At 47.4% G+C, this 25344-nt stretch overlaps 4 protein-coding genes across 15 annotated transcripts in view; 3 read left to right on the plus strand and 1 right to left on the minus strand.

The window, feature by feature from the left end:
* Positions 1-25344, plus strand: part of ADI1 (acireductone dioxygenase 1) — an 847802-nt gene that overhangs the window by 646492 nt on the left and 175966 nt on the right. The gene's annotated exons all lie outside the window — the stretch shown is intronic.
* EIPR1 (EARP complex and GARP complex interacting protein 1) overlaps positions 1-25344 on the plus strand; it is a 579020-nt gene that overhangs the window by 83132 nt on the left and 470544 nt on the right. The gene's annotated exons all lie outside the window — the stretch shown is intronic.
* Positions 1-25344, plus strand: part of RNASEH1 (ribonuclease H1) — a 173270-nt gene that overhangs the window by 28693 nt on the left and 119233 nt on the right. The gene's annotated exons all lie outside the window — the stretch shown is intronic.
* ALLC (allantoicase) overlaps positions 1-25344 on the minus strand; it is a 43981-nt gene that overhangs the window by 18128 nt on the left and 509 nt on the right. Inside the window, exons 1-7 of one of the 2 annotated variants that reach the window (XM_050754056.1) lie at positions 23984-24042; positions 12619-12713; positions 10709-10759; positions 6229-6316; positions 4789-4914; positions 3072-3151; positions 2010-2142 (exon numbers count right to left, since the gene is read on the minus strand). In XM_050754056.1, coding sequence (XP_050610013.1) covers positions 2010-2142; positions 3072-3151; positions 4789-4914; positions 6229-6316; positions 10709-10759; positions 12619-12708 — 568 coding nt within the window. In that variant the 5' untranslated portion in view covers positions 12709-12713; positions 23984-24042. Of the gene's footprint in view, positions 1-2009; positions 2143-3071; positions 3152-4788; positions 4915-6228; positions 6317-10708; positions 10760-12618; positions 12714-23983; positions 24043-25344 lie in introns of those variants that run through there. The other variant, XM_050754055.1, reaches the window with a different exon arrangement.

Here is a 25344-nt window from a genome sequence, read left to right on the forward strand (position 1 = left end):
ATACACCATGGAATACTATGCAGCCATAAAAAGGAATGAAATAATGGCATTCACAGCAACCTGGATGGAGTTGGAGACCATTATTCTAAATGAAACAGTTCAGGAACGGAAAACCAAACATCATATGTTCTCAGTTACAAGTGGGAGCTAAGCTATTAGGACGCAAAGACATAAGCATGATACAATGTGGGGAAGGGTAGGATGTGAGGGATAAAATACTACACATTGGTTACAGTGTACACTGCTCTGGTGATGGGTGCACCAAAATCTCAGAAATCACCACTAAAGAACTTACCCATGTAACCAAACATCAACTGTTCCCCCAAAAACCTGTTGAAATTTGTTTAAGACAAGTGAATAGAGATCTGAAGAGAAATGTTTCCAAATAAAATACATGAATGGCCAGGAAGCATATGAAAAGATGCTCATCCTCATTAGTCATCAGGGAAATGCAAATCAAAACCACAGTGAGACACCACCTCACATCCGCTAGGACGACTATAAAACAAAAAGTAAGAGAGTGTTGGGAAAGATAGAGAGAAATCAGCACTCCTTTACGTGGCTGGTAAGAATGTAAAATACGGCCGGGCGCGGTGACTCACGCCTGTAATCCCAGCACTTTGGGAGGCCAAGGCGGGCAATCATGAGGTCAGGAGATCGAGACCATCCTGGCTAACATGCTGAATCCCCATCTCTACTAAAAATGCAAAAAATTAGCCGGGTGCGGTGGCAGCACCTGTAGTCCCAGCTACTCGGGAGGCTGAGGCAGGAGAATGGTGTGAACCCGGGAAGCGGAGCTTGCAGTGAACCGAGATGGCGCCACTGCCCTCCAGCCTGGGTGACAGAGCGAGACTCCGTCTCAAAAAAAAAAAAAAAAAAAAAAAAAAAAGAATGTAAAATATGCAGCACTTTTGGAAAAGCCTAGTAATTCTTCAGTTAAACACAGAGTTATCATATGACCCAGAAAGTCCAATCTTAGGCATACACTCAACAAAAGAAAGCATATGTCCACACAAAATCTTGTACACAAATGTTTACAGCAACATTGTTCAAAATAGCCAGGAGATGGAAAAAAGTGTCTGTCAACTAATGAACGGATAAACAAAATGCGGTAGTGGTTGAGTATCCCTTATCTGCAATGCTTGAGACCAGAAGTGTTTGGATTTCAGTTTTTTTTTAAATATTTACATTATACTTACTGGTAGAGTGTTCCAAATCCAAAATCTGAAATACTCCAGTAAGCATTTCCTTTGAGCATCATGCCAGCACTCAAAAAGTTTTGGATTTTGGAACATTTCAAATTTTGGGCCTTCAGATTTGAGATGCTCAACCTGTCTATCCATACAATGGAATATTAGGCTTACACAAAAAGAAATGAAGTGTTAATACATTTTACAACATGGATGAATCTTGAAAACATTATACTAAGTGGAAGAAGTCAGACACAAAAGACCAGTATTATATAATTCCTATTTATATGAAATGTCCAAAATAGTCAAAACTATCAAGACAAAGTAAATTAGTGGTTGCTTCGGGATAGGGAAGATGAGGGATGATAGCTAAAGGATATGGGGCTTCTTTTTGAGGAGATAAAAATGTTCTAAAGGTATGGTGATGATTGCATGTGTCTGTGCATATGCTATACAGCACTGATTGTACACTTCAAATGGGTGAATTGCATGTTAATCACAGTAAAGCTATTAAAAAATAAAATGAGTCATTTATACATACCACTTCAGCTGCTAATATAACATACTTGTGAAATCTAGTTAGGATCTATCTAATCTAATATAACTTAGTTCTACCACATCCTAATTTACTTGATAATTTTTCAATAACTACCTATTGATTTGTGGATTAAAACAAGAATTTTCTGGAGCATTAAAAAGGGGAAATTACAATCCTGAAATGCTGGAGAGATCAATTACCAAGTAATTTTATATTTTATAAACATATCAACATAAAGTAAAGAAGCCATGGAACTGGAGATAAGTTCATGTCATGATTACCTGGGAAAATGTTGAGTCTGATATGAGTCCATCTCTGCTGGGAATTGACAAGAAAATAGTTGTGGCCAGAAGCAGGGTTTCCTGGCTTAAGCTCTGTCATGGGAACCAAGTAACTCCAGTCATCAGATTTTAGCTAGCAATAAATATAGAAATGTCAGCAATTACTCTTGAAAACAATACATTCTGTCATCCTATTGCCTCTGTGGGACTTAAGGTGTGGAGATACTTTGGAATAAAAATTAATGATGGATACCTAATGAAACACTTTAATATAAACAGTACATATCAAGCCCCATGTTTAATAAAAAACAGAATAAAGGCCTGTTTTGTTTTCACACTGATCAAAATAGCCAGTGGGTGATGGTGGCAGAGGCCTGTGAATGAAGGACAAAGATCTCAGACCCCTCCAAATGTCTTCACACAGAGGAGTGGTGACGTGAACATTCAAATAAAAACCAAGGTTATTGCCATGCACCATGACATCTGGGGAAATCTGTTGGCCTGAACCTTGCAACCATTTTCTCTAGATTAGCACTTCTCAAACTAATGGCCCTATTTAGTTTGCTGCTATTTACTTTCCTATCTGTTATGGATCAACATTTCTGTAAAAAACAATACAAACTAATTACTAAATAAATGTAAAAAAACAAGAATGTACCAAAACGCAGGCCCTGTTTTGTTTTGTTTTTTCCCAATTGTTTCTTTTATTAAATTCTCCACACACAAAAGTTACTTCATCAAGTTGGTATAAAAAGTGTTTAAAGGCTTACTATCAGTTTCCACACGTGTGCTCATCGGGGCCAGCAGCCATTTGCAGGTGGGTGCTGGTGGAACCCTTTGAGAAGCAGGGCTCCATGTCCCTCATGGGCCATGATGCTCACTCCTCCCAGGCTGAATGAACCACTGAGACATTTGTAAGGCCACAGTGGGTCAGCAAATGATGTTGGGAGCACCAGGGTTGGGTGTCCCAAAGAATCGCCTTGCACAGCCAGGTGTGCAGAGCAGTTCCCCTACTGTCCTAATAATTGGTGACAAGACCCAATTCATCTGGGGGAGATGTACCTCAGCAATGGCTTCAAACTCCTCGGGAGTGGCTGCGGCTCCTGTCCTGATTCCTCTTTCTGGGATTTCTGGTAGTTTTTCTGTAGTCGGAATGACCATTCGGGATTAAGATTAGGGTTCAAAATCAAAGGGAATCTACTCTCTCGGTGGTTTGTATGGTAATTCTCACTTTGCAAATAACACTAAAGGTATTTCAAAGTATCAAATGATCAAAGTAATGGAGACACTTGTTGAAGTTCCTCAATATTTAATATATTAACAGTCATTTCAAAAAATAGTACAAGATGTTTGATACTGCATTTGCTTGTCAAATAGTAAATGTCATCTCCAAGTTAGCTCAAACTTCAACAAGTTTATCACATCACTAGAGTTTTCAAAGTTGGACTGTGACAAGGTCAATTCCAGGAACACGACCTCTCTCAGTGGCATCCTTAGGATTAATTATGTGGCAATTCAGAAATAGAAGCACTCACAGGCAATTGAGGGGCTTGCCGAAACAATCTTACTCATTTGTCATTGGTCATTTCCGCTTTCAGAGTAGCATCTCTCATAGCATCATTTCCTGTTCAGGTGCCCCAGCCATCTTCGGGGAGCAGGGCCCGTTCATGTCCACAGAGCCTCATGCAGTACTGTGCACATAGCACGTTCACTGTAAACGTGCCAACCCACACTGACTTATCTTCCCTAAGTACATGTATATAAACACACACATAATTGTACATATTTTTTAAAAATTAATGCTAAAGTCAACATCAGATGATATCAAAGGAATAAAAATACAGGTCTGTGGAGACAAAGTGGCTCCATCTTGGATGCAAATCTGCCATGTTGATGTCTGATTAGCCTCAATCCTGTGAACATGTCCTGATTCCAACTTGATTTACTGTCCTTAGTCCAGAACATGTCAACCTTGATGTTATCGCACAAATTAGAGGCTGTGACGCACACAGCACTTCCCTGTTCCGGAGGCTGCCTTCAGTTGTCCCACTGGAGCACACAGACCCTTTCCCTACAGCCTGTGAGCCCTGGGTCTCGGGAGTAACAGTGCAGAGATTTACCATCTTGCTGCCGCCCGAGGCCACGCTTCTGTTCGTAAGTTCCCCCAATAAAACACTCATTACCAACAAATTGGACTTGGCTTCTTTCTTTGGTTTCTTGGTTTCTTCGGCACCTGGGGTCTGTTCTATGTACATGGCCCTTTCACAGAATGTGTCTCATTTATAAAGCCTGCGGGATTCATAGGCCCAGCATTCCCAGATGCAGATAGAAACCCTTGCCAAAAATGCCATAGCAGCTGCCCTATCACACACACCGGGACAGCCCAAAGCACGGCTGGTGCTGCTCACCCCACAGCTGTCCCAGACCTGGCTCCACATCCCCCGGGTCATCTGAGGCACAACCCACTCCCTCCCACCCACCCAGCAACCTGCTCACCCACGTTCCAGGGATGATGGCCTGCCTCTGCGTGAAGCTGAAGGATCGTGGGAATGATAAAATCTATATCCGGCTGTTAACACTGTTAAGCCACAAATCAAAAACCACAGAGTGCTCTATTAGGAGTCCTAATCCTACAGCTCCGTTACAGTAAAGTAGCCTTAGTCAAGTTCCTGAAGCTGTCTGGGTCGTACGGAAAGGGAGCAATTGTGGGGGTGTGGCTGGCCAGAGGAGCCATGTGACCTCATAATTCTCATTTTGGGGACAGTGGTTCCTAAGGCACCTTCTTCCAAGTTTGCTGCTTGAATTGACATTCGAGGAGCGTAATCTCCCGTGAAATAAGAAACGTCCACGTCGAAGGCCCGGATGACTCCTTGGATCCCCAACCTGAGGACGCACCAGTCGTGACCTGAGCAACACAGAGGACAAGAGCAACCTCGTTACGGCCGACGCAGCAGATGCTGCATGCAAGGCAGCGCACCCCACACACACCTGACCCACAGCAGGGGCCACTTCCGCCCATCACAGGAAAACCTGTTTGGGGCGGTTCCTAGCTAATATGACTGCAGGATCTCTCATAACCTGGCCGCATGTGACCACCATTTCCCAACAGAAATCCTCAGTTCTAGCCAGACCAGAACATCCATAGGCTGGGATCCAGGAAGACCTGACTCTGGTTCCAAATGGATCATTTCCTATGACTGTCCTTGGCAAATTACTCACCTCTTACAGTAGAGAATCTCGTTTTCTCAACTGTAAATTAGGGATGCCATTAGCTTCCATAAAGCTTAGACTGGGTAGTGTGATGTAGAAAGCACCTCACCAAGCTCAGCAGGTAGTAAGCAGAGCTGGTTCTCCTGCAGACACTGTGTTCGTTGTCATCTCAAGTTCAGGAATTGCCATAGCACCCTTCAGCCTCCAGCCCCACCACTGGTCAGACACCTGCCTGCGTCTACCAAAGCCTTCAGAGTCTTGACGTCAAGTCTGCCACTATGCAGTTCTTGGTTATTTGCTGCCAGATATAAACCCACCTTAAAATGTCCAGATTTGTTAGAAACTAATACTGCCTCAAGTACTGTAGAAAGATAGAAAACTAGAAATATCAAATATTTCTGTAATACTTGAGAGAGTAGCAAGTAAAAATCCAATTACCAACCTAATGCCTGGATTTGTTTGCTTTTCTTCAACTTCAAGAGGTATATTTTGATTGAGACTGAGTAGTAGCAATGAACAAAAATTGTATAAAATCATAAAAGACAGTGGGTACAGTGTTGAGAACAGACCCTGGCCCGGTCCCCAGCTTATCTTGCTAGCAGTGTGCCCTGGGCTGAGTCCAGGAATCTGTTTCCATGGCGGTAAAACGGAGATAAGGAGACCTACTCCAGAAGACTGTAGTAAGGACCCAGAAGATGCACGCTGCCTAACGTCTGCCACAGTGCTCAGTGAGAACCACTCTTTTTTCCATCCGCAGACCTCACCAGGGTTTTCATTTTCCCAACAAAGTGCTTCTCACCCTTTGTGCCTGGTGGGACATCAGTGATCCGGGCTGAGGCCACCCCTTCCTGACTTAGAGCCTGATGTTCAGATAAGGACATCCAAGATTACAGAGCATTCCAGGGCCCCATGTTAAAGCTGACCCAAAGCAGACCCTGGCTTTGCAACAGCCCCTGTTTTTAATTTTGCAGTGTCAGATGCACTGCGATGAGCTAGCCATTGTTATTACCTGGAATCCTTTTCCTTCTGGTCTCCCAGCCATCCATCCATTTCCCAAACTCAGTATATTCACGCTCTTTAAAGCACGGGCTGTCACTCTAGGGCAAAGATACACAACAAGGTAATCATTAGCATTCATGTGATCTCCTGGCTTCCAACAAGTCCACTTCTGTCCCACAGGGCCAGAGGAACGATGCAAAGGGGTCTAGGGGGGCCTCTGCCACCACCTTCATGCCCAGCTAGCCCCTTCCAGATTGAGGGATGCCTCCACTTTTATCATCTCCAGAAAAAGAAATGTTACTTCTTTGTGGGCCTCAGCACACAGAATTGACCACTGATAGCAGCAGGAACAACCACATCGCCAGGCACTCTCTGGGCCAACAGCAACCTACATGGGTATTAAAGTGAGAGAGGCTGGTCAGATTTCCAAGCAGGCCAGGTAGACTCTTCAATAAGGAATTCATCCAAAGTCATAGGAAGAGCAGGCTGGACACTCAGGGTCCAGCTGAACCCACACAGCACACTCTGCAACCCCTGAGGAATGCATGGTCTCTGGCGCCCCACAAAGTCTCCTTAGACAGCTGAGCGCACTTCTTCATCTTCCAGAACGAGGAGAGTAAACGCATCCTTGCAGGAGTGTCCTGAAGTTGACACAGCCGACATGAAAGACCCTGGAATAGTGTCGATGCTCAGAAGTTGTTGTGCTTGGTGGGTGGCCCAGCGTGGGGATACTTTCCCTGTTTCCATCAAGTCGTGCAAAGAAGATCTTACGTTACTGTTTAGGGAAGCTCCCCAGGCAGGAGCAGAGGAAGGGACTAGACGTAGCAGGGCCCGGGGTGGAGGAATGCTCTGATGGGAGCTGCTGCATAAGATGCTAACCAGGGATCCTGCCAGACTCCCTGGTGTGCCAACTCGCCCAGCCTCCCAGGCAGGGGCCCCATGGCCAACGGTACCCACCCTCCTGTGCCTCAGTGCTCCTCCTCTGTCAAAGGCAAATAGCCATCGTGCTATCTACCTCCTCCAGCTATTGTCAGCCTTAAGTGTGCCTGACACATGGTACGTCCACTTCCTGGGTTCAAACATTTCCCCTGCCTCAGCCTCCCAAGTAGCGGGACTACAAGCGCCCGGCTAATATTTGTATTTTAGTAGAGATGGGGTTTCATCATGTTTCACCCGGCCAATCAAATCACATCTTAAAGATAGCACACACTGGCCAGGCGCGGTGACTCATGCCTGTAATCCCAGCACTTTGGGAGGCTGAGGCAGGCGGATCACGAGGTCGGGAGCTCGAGATCAGCCTGGCCAACATGGTGAAACTCCATCTCTAATAAATAAAAGAAAAAAAAAAATTAGGTGGGCGTGGTGGCACATGCCTGTAATCTCAGCTACTCGGGAGGCTGAGGCAGGAGAATTGCTTGAACCCAGGGAGGTGGGGGTTGCAGTGAGCTGAGATTGCGTCAAGGCACTCCAGCCTGGGCAAGGGAGTGAGACTCAGTCTCAGAAAATAAAATAAAATAAAATAGCGCACACTGCAGCCTTTCCATTACTCATCAAGAAGTGCAAAATTCTGCTCTGAACCCAGAAGGAGAAAAGAAGGTACACCTCCCACTTAAACTCCAGACGTCCAAGGCCCCAAACTTGCTGGTGTTTAGTTTTGGTGGTAGGTTGATTGTTTCGGGTGTGTTGCTGCTACTGCTGCTGTTGTGTTTGGACTGACACTGAAGGTGTGAGGGAAGTTGGAGACACACGCTACTGAACCAGTGGCAGGAACCACTGTTGTAAAAGTGGCTCATGCCACGTGATGACAGATGTGTTCTTAACAAAAGAGAAAAACCAAGCACCAGTCCCAGGTATAACCCACACATGTGCACACACACTTGTATGAGGATGTTTTCAATACCTGCAAAATGTCATCAACTTAAATGTGTATCAACAGGGAAAGGGGGCCATAAATTGGGCCACGATGACATGGGCAGTCGTTGTTCAGCAGCTAAGAGGGTGGCCTAGGTGTACACACATCAGCACAGATGGAATTCACAAACACGCAGTGAGAAAAGCAAGTTTAGGGCCGGGCACAGTGGCTCACGCCTGTAATCCAGTCATTTGGGAGGCCGAGGCAGGAGGATTGCTTGAGCCCGGGAGCTAGAGATCTCATCTCTACATAACATTTAAAACTTAGCTGGGCACGGTGGCACATGCCTGAAGTCCCAGTGAGGCAGGAGGACCACTTGTGCCCAGGAAGTCGAGGCTGCAGTGAGCCATGACCGCACCACTGCACCCCAGCCTGACAGCCTGATCAGAGCCAGATCCTGCCCCACCCCCACCAAACAAAGTGCAGAATGTTAAGTGCTTTGTGAAAGTATGTATATAAATTTTAAAACGTAAAATATATATTTATGAATATATGTGTATTTAAGTGTATAAAATACATTAGAATTCTCTGCAACGGACTGAACGTTTGTCCCCCACCAAAATTCGTATGTTGAAGCTTAATCCCCAAAGTGATGCTATTCGGAGATGAGGACTTTGGGAGGTGATGAGGTCACAAGGGTGGAGCCCCCATGATGGGATGATTGCCCATCGGGAGGAGGTGGGAGGTGACCCGCTTCGCCTCTCTTTTGTCACCTGAGGTTATCACCGGCAGGTGGCCATCCCAAGAGGGCCCTCAGCAGATGCTGGAGCCGCCGCTGTCTCAGGCTCGGTCTCAGACTTCCAGCCCCCAGAACTTCAAGAAATCACTGTGTTTAAGCTACCACGGTAGCATCTGCGGTATTTTGTGTTAGCAGCCCCGACAGACTAATGCATTCTCCCATCCTACAACAGTGATAATGGTGGAAAGGGAGGGGGTGGACTGGCACTCAAGTTGAATGTGAAAGGTGAACTTTACATTTATCTGTAATGTTATTTTTTCCAAAAAGGAGAAATATATCTCTCTCTCTCGTGATTTTATGGTGTGACTATACATACACATATGTATGTGTGTGTGTTTATATGTGTGCACATATACATATGCTCAAGTATAAAATATAAGAAAGAGTGCCCCACCCTCTCTCTCCCACACCACTTCCAAGCCCACCTCTGTCTTCACAGATAATCACATCTCACTGTTTGATGTATGCACCTTCAAACTCTGTTTTATGCTCATAAAATATACATGGATCTCTCTTGTTGCCAGTGAATGGAGAGCCTGCTTTTTTTTATTTTTTATTTTTTATTTTTTTGAGACAGGGTCTTACTCTGTCACCTAGGCTGGAGTGCAGTGGCTTGATGACAGCTCACTGCAGCCTCAATCTCGTGGGCTCAAGCAATCTTCCCAGCTCAGCCTTCTGAGTAGTGGGGACTACGGGTACACACAGACATGCCTGGATAATTTTTTTTATTTTCAGAAATGGGGTCTTGCTTTGTTGCCCAGGCTGGTCCCAAACTCCTAGGCTCAAGTGATCCTCCTGCCTTGGCCTCCCAAAGTGCTGGGATTACAGGTGTGAGCTACGGTGCCAGGCTGAACTCATTCTAGTAGCCACATAATAGTCCATATCTGGAAAAGCTATAATTTCTTGAGTTCCCTGTCAATCAGTGAACATTTAGATTGGTTATCTCCTCTCCAAACAATACCAGAATGAATGTTTTCTACCTATTTTTTGCCCACTTGTGCAAACGATGTAAATCTGTGGAACAATTAGGTCAAGGCAGGCATGCATTTCAGTATTTCAAAGATCGGATCTGTGGTAAAATGGTAAGAGCTTTGGCATTTAGTAACTGCATGACCTAGAAAAAGTTTGATTCACATTTCCCTTTCTCGTTTTATTTTCACTTTCTCCTTTGTAAGTTAACACTATAAGGTGCCCTCTCAGGGCCATAGATCAGCTTGCTCTGGACCCAGCCAGGTCCTGCCCAGACAGAGAGCAACCACTTCACCAGGGTAACCAGATGGCCGCTGCCCACGGTGGAGGCCCGGAGGCGCCAGCCACAGTCACGCATGCTGTACGTGGGCACTAACTCGATGTGCACCTGTGTTTGTCTCTCCGCGCAGAACTCGCATCTCCACACTGGGTATGACAGAGGAGAAGGACTACAGCAGAGCTGCCATTTCTTCCCTATGTTCGTCAGCATTTTCTCTATTTTTTTTAATAAGCTGTCCTGCACTTTTATAATTAGGCAGGTAAAACATTTCCCAGAAAACTCAAGACATAGATCTGTTTTCTTCCCAGCACAGACGATGAAATTCACCTTAGCCAGAAGAGCAGTATTTGAGGACCTCACAATTTTCCCCATGAAGCAATGCAGTCCTGAATTCTTTGCAGTCCCTGTCTCTGCTGTGTTTTGGCGGGAGTTCACGCTGATTTGCATGTCTTTCTAACGTTCTAATATGCTAATTTGCCAGTGCACATCACGTGACTCCATCCCAAATATACAGATAGATTTTAATCAACACGGCTGCATGGATTTCTCTGCATCAACCCTTTACGTTGCAGAATGCCAATTTACAATACCTTTATGAGGTTTTCTGCAGGAGCAAAAAAGTCATCTGTTGCAAATAAAATCTAGACAAAGAAAGAAAGAAGTCAAGATAAAGTAACCATAAATCTGAAACCATTTTGTTTCATTCCCTAGTGAAACATTATGAGATGAAGTAAAAAGAAAACATGAAATCACCTAGGGGAAGCCACAGAATCTGCAGTTAAGCCACGAGGCCTTTAAATGTTTCCATTTCATTGCCTGCCTCCTCCTTCATCTTCTCCTCCCACCCTTTTTCCTGATTCTCCTTTACCACCTGGAGGTAAGATCACTAACTTCTTACACTCAGGAAGCAAATAAACCAACTTTCTTTTTTTCATGAACCAGAGGTTTTGTGGTACTTTTACAAACAGAGCAATGACCGAAAAAGCTCTGGGTCACATATGCAGTTGGTGCCTCTGTGTTCTCCCACAAGGGCCACCATAGGTCACGCTGCAGGTGGGCTGTCCGGGTCATTCGTCCACCAAAGCAGGATCATTTTGAGAGTGAGGCTGGTGATACTAATTGTACACCCAGAAAACAAGGTAAACTAGATTTTCCTGAGCAAAACAGGCTGTGGTGGTCACCCACCCAACCCAGGACTCCATGGCCGCTGCAGCCTGGAGGGCACCCTGCCCCAGGCTCTGACTCCAGCCCAGGAGTTCAAAAGGCAGGAAGGACAAGCTGTTTCAGAGCTGCCGGCTGTTTGGGTGGCAGAGCGGAGGGGAGACCTGATGTGCGGGGGTTGACCTGTGCCAGGGTTCAAATGGCAGGTAGGTGGACATATCAGGGTCCCCCTGTTCCAGATCTCTCAGAAGCCTTCCCAGGGCACATGGGGCCTCTCCTACCTCTCCAGACTCATGCTCCCAACTCTCCTCACAAACGCCCGGCGTGTTCTTGAAACACTGAGCCACCTGGAGCATGTGGGCTCCCTTGCTCTCCTCACAGACACCTCTGCCCGAACCACCCTGCACCTCATCCCTGCCCGCCAGCTGCTCTCCAGTGAGTCACCTCCAGTAGCACTCAAGTGACCCTTCCCCACCCCTCCCACCCCAATCCCCCCAGGCTGCCCATGGCTGGAGTCCACATGCTCCCCCAGCACCCTGGCCTTGTGCCAGTCACAGGGCTGGTCTGGACTTACATCTGTCTCCCTGCTAGAGTGTAAGCTTCCTGGGGGCAGGCACAGGGCCTTCCCTTTCTGTACCAGACACACTACTTCTGAGCGCAGCCTGTACCCCAGCACCTCTGCACATTATGTTTAATGAGTTATCCAGGTGACCCTCATTACACACTAGAGCTAGAGGACCTCCAATTTAACTAGACCCAGAGCACCTCTGATCTAACTAGAGCCAGAGGACCACTGATCTAACTGGAGCCAGGGGACATCCGATCTAACTAGAGCCAGGGGACATCCGATCTAACTAGAGCCAGAGGACCTCCGATCTAACTAGAGCCAGAGGATCACTGATCTAACTAGAGCCAGGGGACATCCGATCTAACTGGAGCCAGAGGACCATCGATCTAACTAGAGCCAGAGGACCTCCAATCTGACTCGAGCCAGAGGACCTCCGATCTGACTCGAGCCAGAGGACCTCCGATCTAATTCGATCTAGAGGACCTCCGATCTAACTAGAGCTAGAGGACTGTCAGCCTATCCAGAGCAGAGGACCACAGTCTGTCCTCTAGTGAAACACACAAAACCTAAGGCAGTGTTGTCCTTGCTGAGAATTGTCACCAATTTAAGATACATTCTTTGGAAGTCTTTCTCGCTAATGGGTTTCCTTGGGCAAGCCAACCCTTCAGACTGATTCTTGTTGATTCTTGCATGAGGTTCTCTGCACTGTTCAGTTGTGCCCTTAGCACAGATGCCTTAAACCCTTGTTCTGGCCATGAGAGACCCACTTACTTTTCCTCCTACGGACTCAGATGCCATATCCGTCAGCTGGGTGAAGTCCAGAAACCGGGTCAGTCTTCCCTCCTTCGGAGCATCAGCCATGCTTCCTGGAAAGGAGAGGGCAGCTCGGTCAACCTCGGGGCTGTGGGAGTGAGTGAGGCCCCGTCTAGGCTCCTGACGCTAAGGTTTGAGACATTCAAAAGTCAGGCAGTGACAGAACTGGACGTACTGTCAACTGGACCTGACAGGTGCCCTCTGCACAATGAGGTTGAGCTAAAAAGGGACTTTGCATAAACACACTGAAACGGGGAAGGAATTAGAGCATGGCTTCCTTCTAAAACATTTAAAAATAAAATATCACTAACTATACAAACCCTATCGCCACAAAATGCAAAGTTTTCTTTTATTGTTTAAAAGGGAGAGATCATTTAATTTTGAAAAGAATAACTTGCTTTTAATAGTCTTTGAAGCCATTCAAAACACAAGTATTGAGACCCTGGGTGGCAGGCCCTGGCGAGACGTGGGAAACAGCAGAGCCCACCCGCCCACAAGAGCACCCCCACGCGGGAACAGACGTCCACCGACGCGCAGGCCAGGCCACGCTCTGGAGCCGGCAGAGACTGAGCCACAGAGACGGGTCCAGCGAGGGAGATTCAGGGCCAAGTGACCATGGCGGATCCTAACATGGGACTTAGCCCAACTCCCCAGCACCCTCGTGTTGAGGTTGAGAAAGCAGAGATTTGGAGAAATGGAAAGAGACCGTGAGGGAGGCGGGGAGAGTCTGGCCTGACCCCAGGGCCTCCCCACCCCTAAGCCAAGAGGTGGTCTTTGTTCCTGGCCCTTTGTTCTACCCCTCATGGTGAAAGACAAAAACTACACAAAAACACCTCACTAAGAATTATACTCATTCACAAAAGAAAGAATACAAACAGTCCACGGACGTGAGAAGTCAGCTCTTCCTTGAAATTACAGGAATATAATTAATTCTAAAATACCATTATGCCTATGAAACGGACACTTTTTTAAAGCAAACAGGCACTTCCATAGTCTGTGGTGAGGAGCATGAACGGGAACAGCCCCTCCAGGATGATTTGGCCACACTTGCGGGTGGAAGGTGCTCCTGACATCCTGATTCGCTGGTTCTTCCCCGAGTCTTGGTGCTGAAGCCCCTGAGCTCACTGGAGTCTCCTCCTCCTGTGCCCTCATCCCCTGGTGATGTCAACCAGAGTCATGGCTCCTAAGATCATCCACACACCAATTATCCCCAAACGCAGAGCGCCTTCCCAACATGAATTTTCATCTGCCAACTCAAAACAACTCCCCTTGGATGTTGAATCAAATCTCAAAGCCGACAGGTCCAAGCCTCAGCTCTGGCTCTCCCTCAGCCTCTCCCATTGCAAAAACATCTCCCCTTCAATGTTGAATCAAATCTCAAAGCCGACAGGTTCAAGCTTCAGCTCTGGCTCTCCCTCAGCCTGCCCCATCGCAGTCTCCCACCTCTGGGAGGAGCAGCTCGAACCTCCTGGTCGCTCCAGCAAAAGCCTTGGCGGCACCTTCAGATCCCTTCCTCACACCCACAGTCTGTGCAGCATCCTGTCCACCTGCCCGTTGGACCCAGAACATGGAATTATCTTTGTTATTGATTTGTCTATTTATTTATTTATTTATTTATTTTTATTTTTGAGATGGAGTCTCCCTCTGTCGCCCAGGCTGGAGTGCAGTGGTGCAATCTCCGCTCAACGCAACCTCCACCTCTCGGGTTCAAGCGATTCTCCTGCCTCAGTCTCCCATGTAGCTGGGATTACAGGTGCCCACCACCACGCCTGGCTAATTTTTGTTTTGGGGGTGGTTTTTTGAGATGGCGTCTTGCTCTGTCATCCAGGCTAGAGAGCAGCAGCATGATCTCAGCTCACTGCAACCTCCACCTTCTGGGTTCAAGCAATTCTCCTGCCTCAGACTCCCGAGTAGCTGAGATTACAGGTGCTCACCACCATGCCTGGCTAATTTTTTTGTATTTTTAGTAGAGACTGGGTTTCACCACATTAGCCAGGATGGTCTCCATCTCCTGACCTCATGATCCACCCGCCTCGGCCTCCCAAAGTGCTGGGATTACAGGCGTGAGCCACTGCGCCTGGCCATAATTTTTGTATTTTTAGTAAAGATGAGGTTTCACCAGGTGGCCAAGTTCGTCTCAAACTCCTGACCCTAGGTGATCCACCCTCCTTGGCCTCCCAAAGTGCTGGGATTATAGGTGTGAGCCACTGTGCCTGTCCAGAATTATCTTCTAAACTGTCTGAGAAGGAAGGAAGTATATGAGGGCAAAGGTGAAGCGAAATGGGCCGTGTGCTGGTGACCATTGTTACCGCTGGACAGTGGGAACATTCAGGGACCATCTGGTATTTTTACCCACCACGGGTATGTTTGAAATCTTTCACAATCAAAGTCATACACATGGCCAGGTGCAGTGATTCATGCCTATAATCCCAACACTTTGGGAGACCAAGGTGGGCAGATCACCTGAGGTCAAGAGTTCAAGACCACTCTGGCCAAAATGGCAAAACTCTGTCTCTACTAAAAGTAAAAAATCAACCAGGCATGGTGGCAGGTGCCTGTAATCCCAGCTACTTGGGAGGCTGAGGCAGGAGAATCACTTGAACCCAGGAGGCGGAGGTTGCAGTGAGCTAAGATTGCACCACTGCACTCCAGCCTGGGTGACAAAGCAAGACTCCATCTCAAAAAAAAGAAGTCATGCACATTATGCATATTACACATTCACAGAGGCAGAGAGGGAGAGAGAGGAGAGACACTGGCACCGTCTCCCTCCTGGGTAAAGAAATATCCCCAACATATGTGCCCCTGCCTGTCTACAAGCTTTCCTTAGCCCAGTCCCAGAACAAGCTTTCAAAAACAAAAGTCATTCCCCGTTCACTCAGAATGAAAGCTGCTCTCCTCACCTGTGCCCCAAGCACCTCCCTCACCTAGGGCCCTTTCCCCTCTGTCCTGCCTCTGTGACTTTGCAAAGGTGGTTCCCTCTGCCAGGAACGCTCTTCCCCACACAGCTGTGTGTCTGCTCCTTGCCTCCCTCCAAGCTTTTGCCTGACAATCACCTCCTCAGCAACACTGCCCTGACCTCCTGTTTACAGGTCAGCCCTCACACCCCCAGGCATCCCAACACGCCTTACCCGGCCCACCTTTGTTCCCACATAACACGAGCACACATGCTACTGCTTCTCCATAGTATTTACTATCGTCCAGACGCAGTGGCTCACGCCTGCAATCCCAGCACTTTGGGAGGCCTAGGCAGGCAGATCACCCAAGGTCAGGAGTTTGAGACCAGCCTGACTGATATAGAGAAACCCTGTCTCTACTAAAAATACAAAGAATAGCTAGGCATGGTGGTGCATGCCTGTAATCCCAGCTACTTGGGAGGCTGAGGCAGGAGAATCGCTTGAACCCGGAAGGCAGAGGTTGCGGTGAGCCAAGATCATGCCATTGCACTCCAGCCTGGGCAACAAGGGCGAAACTCCGTCTCAAAAAAATATATACACACACACACACACACATATATACACACATACATATACATATATACACATGTACATATATACACACATATATACATATACATATATACACACATACTATATATGCACATACATATATATACACACGCATACATATACACACACACACACACATATATATACTACCTTTCCGGATTAGATGCACACTCCACGCCAGCAGTAAGTTTTGTTTTGTTCACTGGTGTGTCCCTAGTGAACCCCCTAACATTTACCGTGAGTTCACAGGAATGTCGTGCACTGTTCATAGTTTATCTCATTTCAATCGTCAGAACAACCTGCGATTTTGGAATCATTCACATTCTACAAGTGAAAAGGAAAGCATCTTTGAGAGATCAAGTAAATTGTCAAAGCCCGCAGCTGCAAAGTGAACCATGTGGCCAACCGCGATGTATCCAAACGTGACTGACAGCGGAAAGCCCCTAGAAGAGCACTGGAGCACGACGAGTGTCACGGGAGTGTTGGTTCAACAAACTCCACCTGCTTCTGTGCTCATTCGTTCAGCAGCGTGTGCAGAGCTCCCGGATGCGCAGACGCCGTGCCTAGGGCTGAGCGTGCACATGCTCTTCGGTGGCTCGTGGTGCAGTGGAGGGGACAGACGAGTGGTGACCATCCCAGGGAATGCAGTGACAGAGGGGCCCTCGAGGTGCAGTGGGGAACTGAAGACACACACTCAGTGAGCTCTGCGGGCTCAGGAACCTCCCTTTAGGAGTGGACGCCAGGCCGGGCAGTGCAGGGAAGGACAGACAACCAGGCAGGGGAGACCATGGGTGCGGCCACGGAGGCCGGTGGCCCAGGGAACCACAGGGGCTCATGGTGTCTTTGCTGGGACCCACATTGTCCAACCTGGAAGCCACTGGCCACACCTGGGTATTTAACAAATTTAAACTTCAGTTACTTGAAATTATATACAACTCCAAATCCAGTTCCTCCTTTGCTCTGGCCATATTTCGTGTGCTCCCTAGGCCTGCGGTCTCCCTGCTGAGCAGCACAGGTCTGGAACAGGCCTGTCATCAAAGAGAATTTTACTGGACTGTGCTGGAAAAACTCCAAAAAGATTACAGTGCAGAGCCCACCCACCACAGTCGCCCCCACCATGCAATGCAGAATTTAAAACAGCACTAAACTGCCACACACACACACAACCTACAGACTGGCTGGAATTAAAATCGCTTCTTCACAGAGCTCTTAGCAACATTGCAGCCCACTCATCACAGCTGAGTGATGCTACTGTGCGGTGCACTGTTTGCTGTGTCCCAGCACTAGCCTGGCTGAGCACGGTGGGGAGGCTGTGGGTTGAAGGGTGTAGATGCTGAGGCTGCAGCATGGGCAGCTTATAGACTAAGCAGTCTGGCTTTGGCCTGTGGGTCTCATCGAGGCCCCGGGCTCCCCCTGCACACAGCTCTTCATCATCGTCCTCTGTTCCATGCAAAATCACGCAGCGCCAGGCCGGTCACGGGCACACAGCAGAGGCTTGCCGACGACGTGATACGCTGAGTCATTACGGAACACTGGAGACACCAACGGTTCTCTAGAAACAGCTTAACTTTTTCCCCATCAGCTCCAGCAAGCTCACTATGCCCCGGTACAGAGCGCTCAAGCATTCTGCCTAAGTCAATAATGTAATGTTCCCTCCCAGCCACCCCCATGTGATGTGTGAAGCCAGGGCTCCTGGTAACATGGGGCATGACCCACTCCGTCTGTATTGACCAGCTTCCCTGGGAAGCAGAGGGCACCGGAGGTGCAGGCTGGCCTTTGGCGTGTACAGTCTTTCATCTTTTCCTTTGGTGTGCCTCCGATAACCTACACAGAGCATTCCGTCTCACACACATGTAGCAGAGGCTGTAAATTCAACAGAGAAAGAGATCAAAAGAAGAGAAAAGCATTTACACCCTTCCTCAAGGTACCAACAGCCTCCACGCTTCATTCTGTGTAGCCCCACCCCACTGAAGCTCACACTCAACTTAGTAAAACACTTCAATTTGACCCAGAATCCCATGACTGGGTATATACCCAAAGGAATATAAATAGTTCTACTATAAAGATAAATGCACGCGTTATGTTCATTGCAGCACTATTCACAATAGCAAAGACACGGAATCAACCCAAATGCCCATCAATGATAGACTGGATAAAGAAAATGTGGTACATATACACCATGGAATAGCATGCAGCCATAAAAAGGAATGAGATCATGTCCTTTGCAGGAACATGGGTGGATCTGGAAGCCATTATCCTCAGCAAACTAATGCAGGAACAGAAAACCACACACCACATGTTCTCACTCATAAGTGGAAGCTGAACAATGAGAACACACGGACACAGGGAGGGGAACATCACACACTCAGGCCTATCAGCAGGCTGCGGGGAGGAAGAGCATCAGGACAAACAGCTAATGCATGTGGGGATGAATACCTAGGTGATGGGTTCATCTGTGCAGCAAACCACCGTGGCACACATTTACCTATGTAGCAAACATGCACATCTGCACATGTATCCCAGAACTTATAATAAAATAAAATAAAAAACACTTCAACTCAGTACTTCAAAAAAAAAAGGAAAAGAATGCTCCCTCTGGAAATGTTTCTCTTTGGGAAATAAATAAGTTAAAAGCTCATCTTCAGAAAACGTTAGTCAGTGTAGTGATGCCATCTACAGCCGATGCCGCCAAGCAGACAGGACCTTTCCAGGATCCGTCCCGCTGCCACAGGCGCCACCCAGGTCAGCAGGCAGAGGCTGGCTCATGAAACCTGTTATTCAAACGGGGTGGACACACTCCTCAACCTCATTACAAATATTTTCATATATAAGTATATATTTATATATATTTGAGGTGCCATTTGTGGTACCTCAAAAGTCATAACAGTTTTCAAGACTAAGTTTGTTTTTTCTGACGGAATCTAGCATTTGGAAACATCTGGTTTGCGGGGATTTTGGTTGTTTTTTGGTTTTTTTTTTTTTTTTTTTTTTTGGAGACACAGTCTTCCTTTGTTGCCCGGGTTGGAGTGCAGTGACACGATCATAGCTCACTGCAGCCTCAAACTCCCGGGCTCGAGTGATCCTGCCAGCTCAGCCTCTGAGTAGCTGGGATTACAGCTGGCACCACCACACCAAACCACAGTTTTACATTTTTTGTAGCGACAGGGTCTCATTATGTTGCCCAGGCAGGTCTTGAACTCGTATTTTGAAGCGATCCTCCCACCTGAGCCTCCCAAAATGCTGGGGTTACAGGCATGAGTCACAACACCTGGCCAGAAACATCTGCCTTAATTGGCAGAAATGAATTTAAATTGGGGTGAAAAATTCTCCATAGCCTTTGTCCCTAGGCTTCCCACGAGTCGATGTCGGCTCACTGACCCCTGTGCCTGCAAGCTTCTCTAGAGAACGGGAGTTGCAAAGGGACCTTTGCAGCAGCTTCCAAGAAGTATATCCTTAAACTGTTTTTATTATTCTCTTGGCCAAGCTCCATTTGCAGTTGAGACTCTGCTACTCAAAAGTGCTTAAAATGTGTCACCTTGAGATAAAAGCAACACAAACAGACCCTTGTAAAATCCTGCAGAGGAGGCACCATAGAGATAAGTTTAAAAGGCACATTCACCTCCAGTTGAATAAACTGCCTCCATTTAATAGAAGCTGCAGGGTGGCAAAGTGGTGGCAGGGGTATAAAATTCAGCCACCGTTTGCTCTGCAGCCACTCATATCCTTTTCTACTACTTTGTCTTTAGGCAAAAAAGACAGACCTTTAACTAAGAGAGATGCCCCACCACGCGGTGCTGGGCACGAGCCTCACGCGGTTTGGTGCCGGCAGTGGTTGTCTATGTGTTCCCTGGTCACACTGACACAGGAACCACTTGCCATACGTGGTATTTAAATTTAAATCTAGTGACATTCAAAATCCAGTTCTTTCAGTCATGTGAGCCACATTTTACATGCTAGGAAGTTACATGTGGCTGATGGCCACTGTTCTGAACGGCACAGAAGAGATTTTCCATCATTACAGAAAGTTCTATCAGACAGCGCAGGTGTGTGGTTTTACAAAGCAGATCCTTGTGCATGTTATAGAAAAGGATCCATTATTTCAATATCCTTTCTTATTAATGACCTTAGAAGTAACACCAATTTTTAGCAGTAATCCTAGAAATCTTCAATAGCCATTCATCAAAGTAGGAAACCCTCAATCACACTGTAAAACCATCTATTGGGCTAATTACCATTGATGACCCACCTGCGCCAGGCAGATACTGTTTCTGACATAGTCTTTTTTCCAACTTTTATTTTAAGTTCAGGGGTACATGTGCAGGGTGTGCAGGTTTGTTCCATAGGTAAACATGTGCCATGGTGGTTTGCTGCACAGGTCATTGTCAGGCCTCTGAGCCCAAGTCAAGCCATCGTATATGCCCAGATGGCCTGAAATAACTGAAGAATCACAAAAGAAGTGAAAATGCCCTGCCCCGCCTTAAGTGATGACATCACCACAAAAGAAGTGAAAATGGCCGGTCCTTGCCTTAAGCGATAACATTATCTTGTGCCAGGCTCATCCTGGCTCAAAAAGTTCCCGCACTGAGCACCTTGTGACCTCCACTCCTGCCCGCCAGAGAACAACCCCCCTTTGACTGGAATTTTCCTTTACCTACCCAACTCCTGTAAAACGGCCCCACCCTATCTCCCTTCGCTGACTCTCTCTTCGGACTCAGCCCGCCTGCACCCAGGTGATTAAAAAGCTTTATTGCTCACCCAAAGCCTGTTTGGTGGTCTCTTCACACGGACACACATGACAATCATCCCATCACCTAGGTATTAAGCCCAGCACCCATTAGCTATTCTTCCTGTTGCTCTCCCTCCTCCCATCCTCCGACAGGCCCCAGCGTGTGGTGTTCCCCGTAACATGTCCATGTGCTCTTGTTCGGCTCCCACTTATAAGTGAGAACAGGCAGTGTTTGGTTTTCTGTTCCTGTGTTAGTTTGCTGAGGATAATGGCTTCCAGCTCCATTCATGTTCCTACAAAGGACATGATCTCGTTCTTTTTATGGCTGCGTAGTATTCCATGGTGTATATGTACCATGTTTTCTTTATCCGTCTATCATTGATGAGCATTTAGGTTGGTTCTATGTCTTTGCTATCATGGATAGTACTGCAGTGAACAGGTGCCTGCATGTGTCTTTATAATAGAATGATTTATATGCCTTTGGGTATATACACAGTAATGGGATTGCTGGGTACAATGGTATTTCTGCCTCTAAAACCACCTTACAGTGTAGGCACCATGTTTCCATACTCCCCACAGAAAGTGAACTCATGTCTTCCTCTGACTCCGAAGCTAGTGCTCTTCCACCACACTGGGAGTTGCAGCCTTGCCAGGCCCCCCGGTAATAAACGCTTTGCAGGTCTACATCCCCTCGCCACTGCAGCACAAAGCAGCTTCAGACGTTACATAAGTGAACAAGGGCGGCTGTGTTCCAGCGAAACTTTATTTATGGACACTGAAATTTGGATTTCATATCAGTTTTATGTGTCATGAACTATTCTCTTTCAAGAGTAGGGTAACTGCAAGCTACAAGAATGGATTGTACTCAGGTAAGGCACACCCTAAATGCCCTGGGCTGATCACCATCCATCATACACACGTAACACACTTTCACATGTGCCCAATACATTTGTAAAATAAAAAATATATATATATAAAGAATATCAGGGGTTCTTCGTGCTGTAACATAGGTTCTGCTGCAGGTGGTGCCTTGAAATCAGTCCCTACATCTCATCAGCCATTAATTCCTAAAGCATCGACTTGCGACTAGGAATGTGCTGACTGCAAATAACCTGCGTGCAGGGCCTTGGAGTGAACACTTCCGCCCGTGGTGAGCAGGATGTGCTCCGGAATCGCGCTCCCTAATCCTGAGACCTGTGTATTTCTCGCCATATATGCAAAGCAGAATTTGCAGACACAGTGAAGCCACAGATGCTAAGATGGGCCTGGGTAATTCTGGGTGATCCGGGTGGGCCCAGCGTCATCACACAACGCCTTAAAAGCAGGTGACTTTCTCTGGCTGGAAACAGAGAACCGTGGAGCAGAAAGGGAAGTCAGAAAGAGCCCAAGTCTGACTATGAATCAGGCTTCGAAAGAGAGAAGCCTCATCATGGCCGCGCTCTGAAGCTCAGGGCTCATGGGCAGAGACGTAAGAGAGGCCTTGGGAGGTCAGGGTGGGTCCTCCCGCTGCCAGCAAGGACAGGGAACCTCAGGGAGCTGGATTCTGCCCACAACCCCAGCAAGGCCGATGAGGATGCTCCCAGAGCCTCTGGGGGGAACTCAGCCCACTGTATTTTGATTTCAGCCTCACGAAACCCGGAGCAGAGGGATCCAATGAGCCTACCTGGAGGTCTGCCAGAGAGACCATGAGATCAGAAATCTGCATTCTGTAAGACGCTAAGGACCTGTAATAACAGCAACATGAAACTATAACACACACCTGAAGCTTTTCGTCCAAACTTCTCAACAACCAAGAAGAGCTATCGACACTACCAAAGTGAAAGGCGTGGTCGGGGAGGTGCTAAGAGGTTTGGGCTCAGGGGGCAATGACCCTTGACAGCTTCCCAAAGCAAAGACTTGCAACATCTTTTGTGCCCGGTTCACAAGCCCAGGACACGTAACCCGAATCCCAGGGAAGAGCACCCGTGCTGGTCTGTTTCTCTGGAAACACCCATTCTTTTCCCTCCAGCAGATGGTCCTGGGCCCCAAGCATTTCTCCTAGTAACATCAAACTGCTCTTGTTTCACAGCAGATCCAGCCCAGGCAGCAGCCCCCACAGGCCAAGTTTAATTAAAGCCTTCTCTGAATCCCCGCTTGAGGCTTTTCTGCCAATGACCCTGCAGCTAAATGCTTGGGTGTGTTAAGGTCAGATCCCTGGCATGGTTTTCAAAACATGTGTACTATGAGCCAGGAGCAGAAGGAAGAGAACTGATGTCTCTAAGCATCAACTCTATAGCTCCGTATTTGTTCTGGTGTCTCCCGTACTCCAAGCCTTCGAGTCGCACATGATTATACCCATTGCTAAGAAGCTCAGAGACGGGGCGGAGGCTCTCGCCCAGTGGCATTCAGCTAATGAACAGGGAGCGGGACGGGCTGTGAATGCAGATGAGTTGGACCCCAGGCCTGTGCTGTCTGAATCCACAGGCCCTCTCACTGTATTATGGGAAAAAAAACAGTGTTGATATGAGTTCTAAATTTCTCTTCAAAGAATCAATATGTCAGTATGTTCAATTCTTTGCCTTCTACTTTTAAACTTAACTTCCTCCTAAAGCAACTTTTTTGATCACCTGCTCGGCCCCGACTCATTCTCCACCCTGACTCATTCCGATTTCCTGCTCTGCCATAACCATTTATCCCACCAAGCCACTCACCCCATCACTCTCTTTAAATTAGCCAATCGGAATTAGTTTAGCCCGTGCTGTCTAACCCTAGCCAACAGGGGAATCCCACAGCAGCAGGGGCCACGTGATCAGGAGTAAGAACCCCTTCCCCTCCCTTGTCCAGGTGTGCGCTCACCACTGCTCCATCTGTGAGGGCACACCCTTCTATAGAAGTACATTGTCTCGCTGAGAAGAAAAAAAAAAATTATATTCAAGTGCTGTTTCTTTTGCGGCACTGAAACTTTATTTATAACAACAGTAAAGGCAGCTTCATCTCCCCAAATATTGCAAAATTTATCTGTGTTCTCCCAGTGTCTTAGCCTATTTGTGTTGCTGTGAAGGAATGCCTGAGGCTGGACAACTCACAAAGAAAACGGGTTTTCTTGGCTTACGGTTCTGCAGGCTGTACCGACAGCACGGCACTAGTGTATGCTTCCAGCGAGGGCCTCAGGCTGCTTCCACTCGTGGTGGGAGGTGAGGGGAGCCGGCCTGCAGACACCACAGGGCAGGAGAGGAAGCGTGGGACAGGGCGCCAGGCTCTTCCTAACAAGCAGCTCTCACCGGACTAACAGAGCAAGCACCGTCTCAACACCTCCAGAAGGGCACCAAGCTATTCACGATGGATCCGCCCCCATGACCCAGACTCCTCCCACTGGGCCCCACCTCCAATACGGGGGATCAGATTTCACCATGAGGTTTTGGGGGACAAACATCCAAACCATAGAGGCCTCCAGGCCACAGCACAGGCCCAACCAGTGTCTGCTATGAAAAGGGCCGTGACATTTCTGCCGTTTCTGTTCATAAAATAGCCAAGGTCTAGGCAAGAAAGGAGGGAGCCATGCAACCTCAGCTGAGGCCACCAGCTCACCAGCTCACAGCGCTCAGATGGCCTATGGCAGCTGCTGCTGAGCCCACTGCTACAACCCCTCCCATTGCCTGCTCAAGGGAGCCCTTAAATACATTTTCTGCTGTGGCTGAGACCAGACCCAGGGTCAGCTCTGATGTTTGAGGAACATGCTAAAGCTTTGCCTGCAAATTTCAACTTAATCACCGCAAATGAGGAGCGTTATCATGAGTTACAGCAAGGCGAGGAGGCAGTGACTGTCTAAAACAGAATCATGAAATTTCATGCAGTCAAGTCGTGCTCACACTGTTTTTTCCTTTGGGATTAGCCTTAAAATAAGAAAAGGCATGACCAGGCAAGTCTAGGAAGCACAGGAAACAGAGCCCTTCCTCTGACAAGCAGGGAAGGCTGTGCTGATGGCAGAGTCACTCCCTCGTAAAGAAGAAAACCTTCAGAGACTTTGTCATCACTGTCGATAAGTTCCGAAGAAGCCTTTGGCCAAAAGTATGAGATTTATGGTGAAATAATAGAAGCGGTTTGTTCAAGTTTGGGAAAAAACTAGAGTGAGCTTGAGCAGGGACTCTGAGCAGCCCGAGGTCAACAGCACAAGACCCCTGGCCACCACCAACTGTTGGTATATGTTTACATTTAGTTCCACGTTGTGACTCTTCTTTTGAATATAGGTTTACTTCACCATGGCCTTAGTTCTTTAGATTTTTTTTTTTTTTTTTTTTTTTTTTTTTTTTTTTTTTTGAGACAGGGTCTCACTCTGTCATCCAGGCTGGAGTACAGTGGCGTGATCTTGGCTCATTGCAACCTCCACCCCAACCCCATCCTGGGCTCAAGCAATTCTCCCACGTCAGCCTCCCAAGTAGCTGGGAGCACAGGCACGCACCACCATGCCTGGCT

The sequence above is a fragment of the Macaca thibetana genome, chromosome 13 (genome assembly GCF_024542745.1).
Source record: "Macaca thibetana thibetana isolate TM-01 chromosome 13, ASM2454274v1, whole genome shotgun sequence".
Taxonomy (NCBI): domain Eukaryota; kingdom Metazoa; phylum Chordata; class Mammalia; order Primates; family Cercopithecidae; genus Macaca; species Macaca thibetana.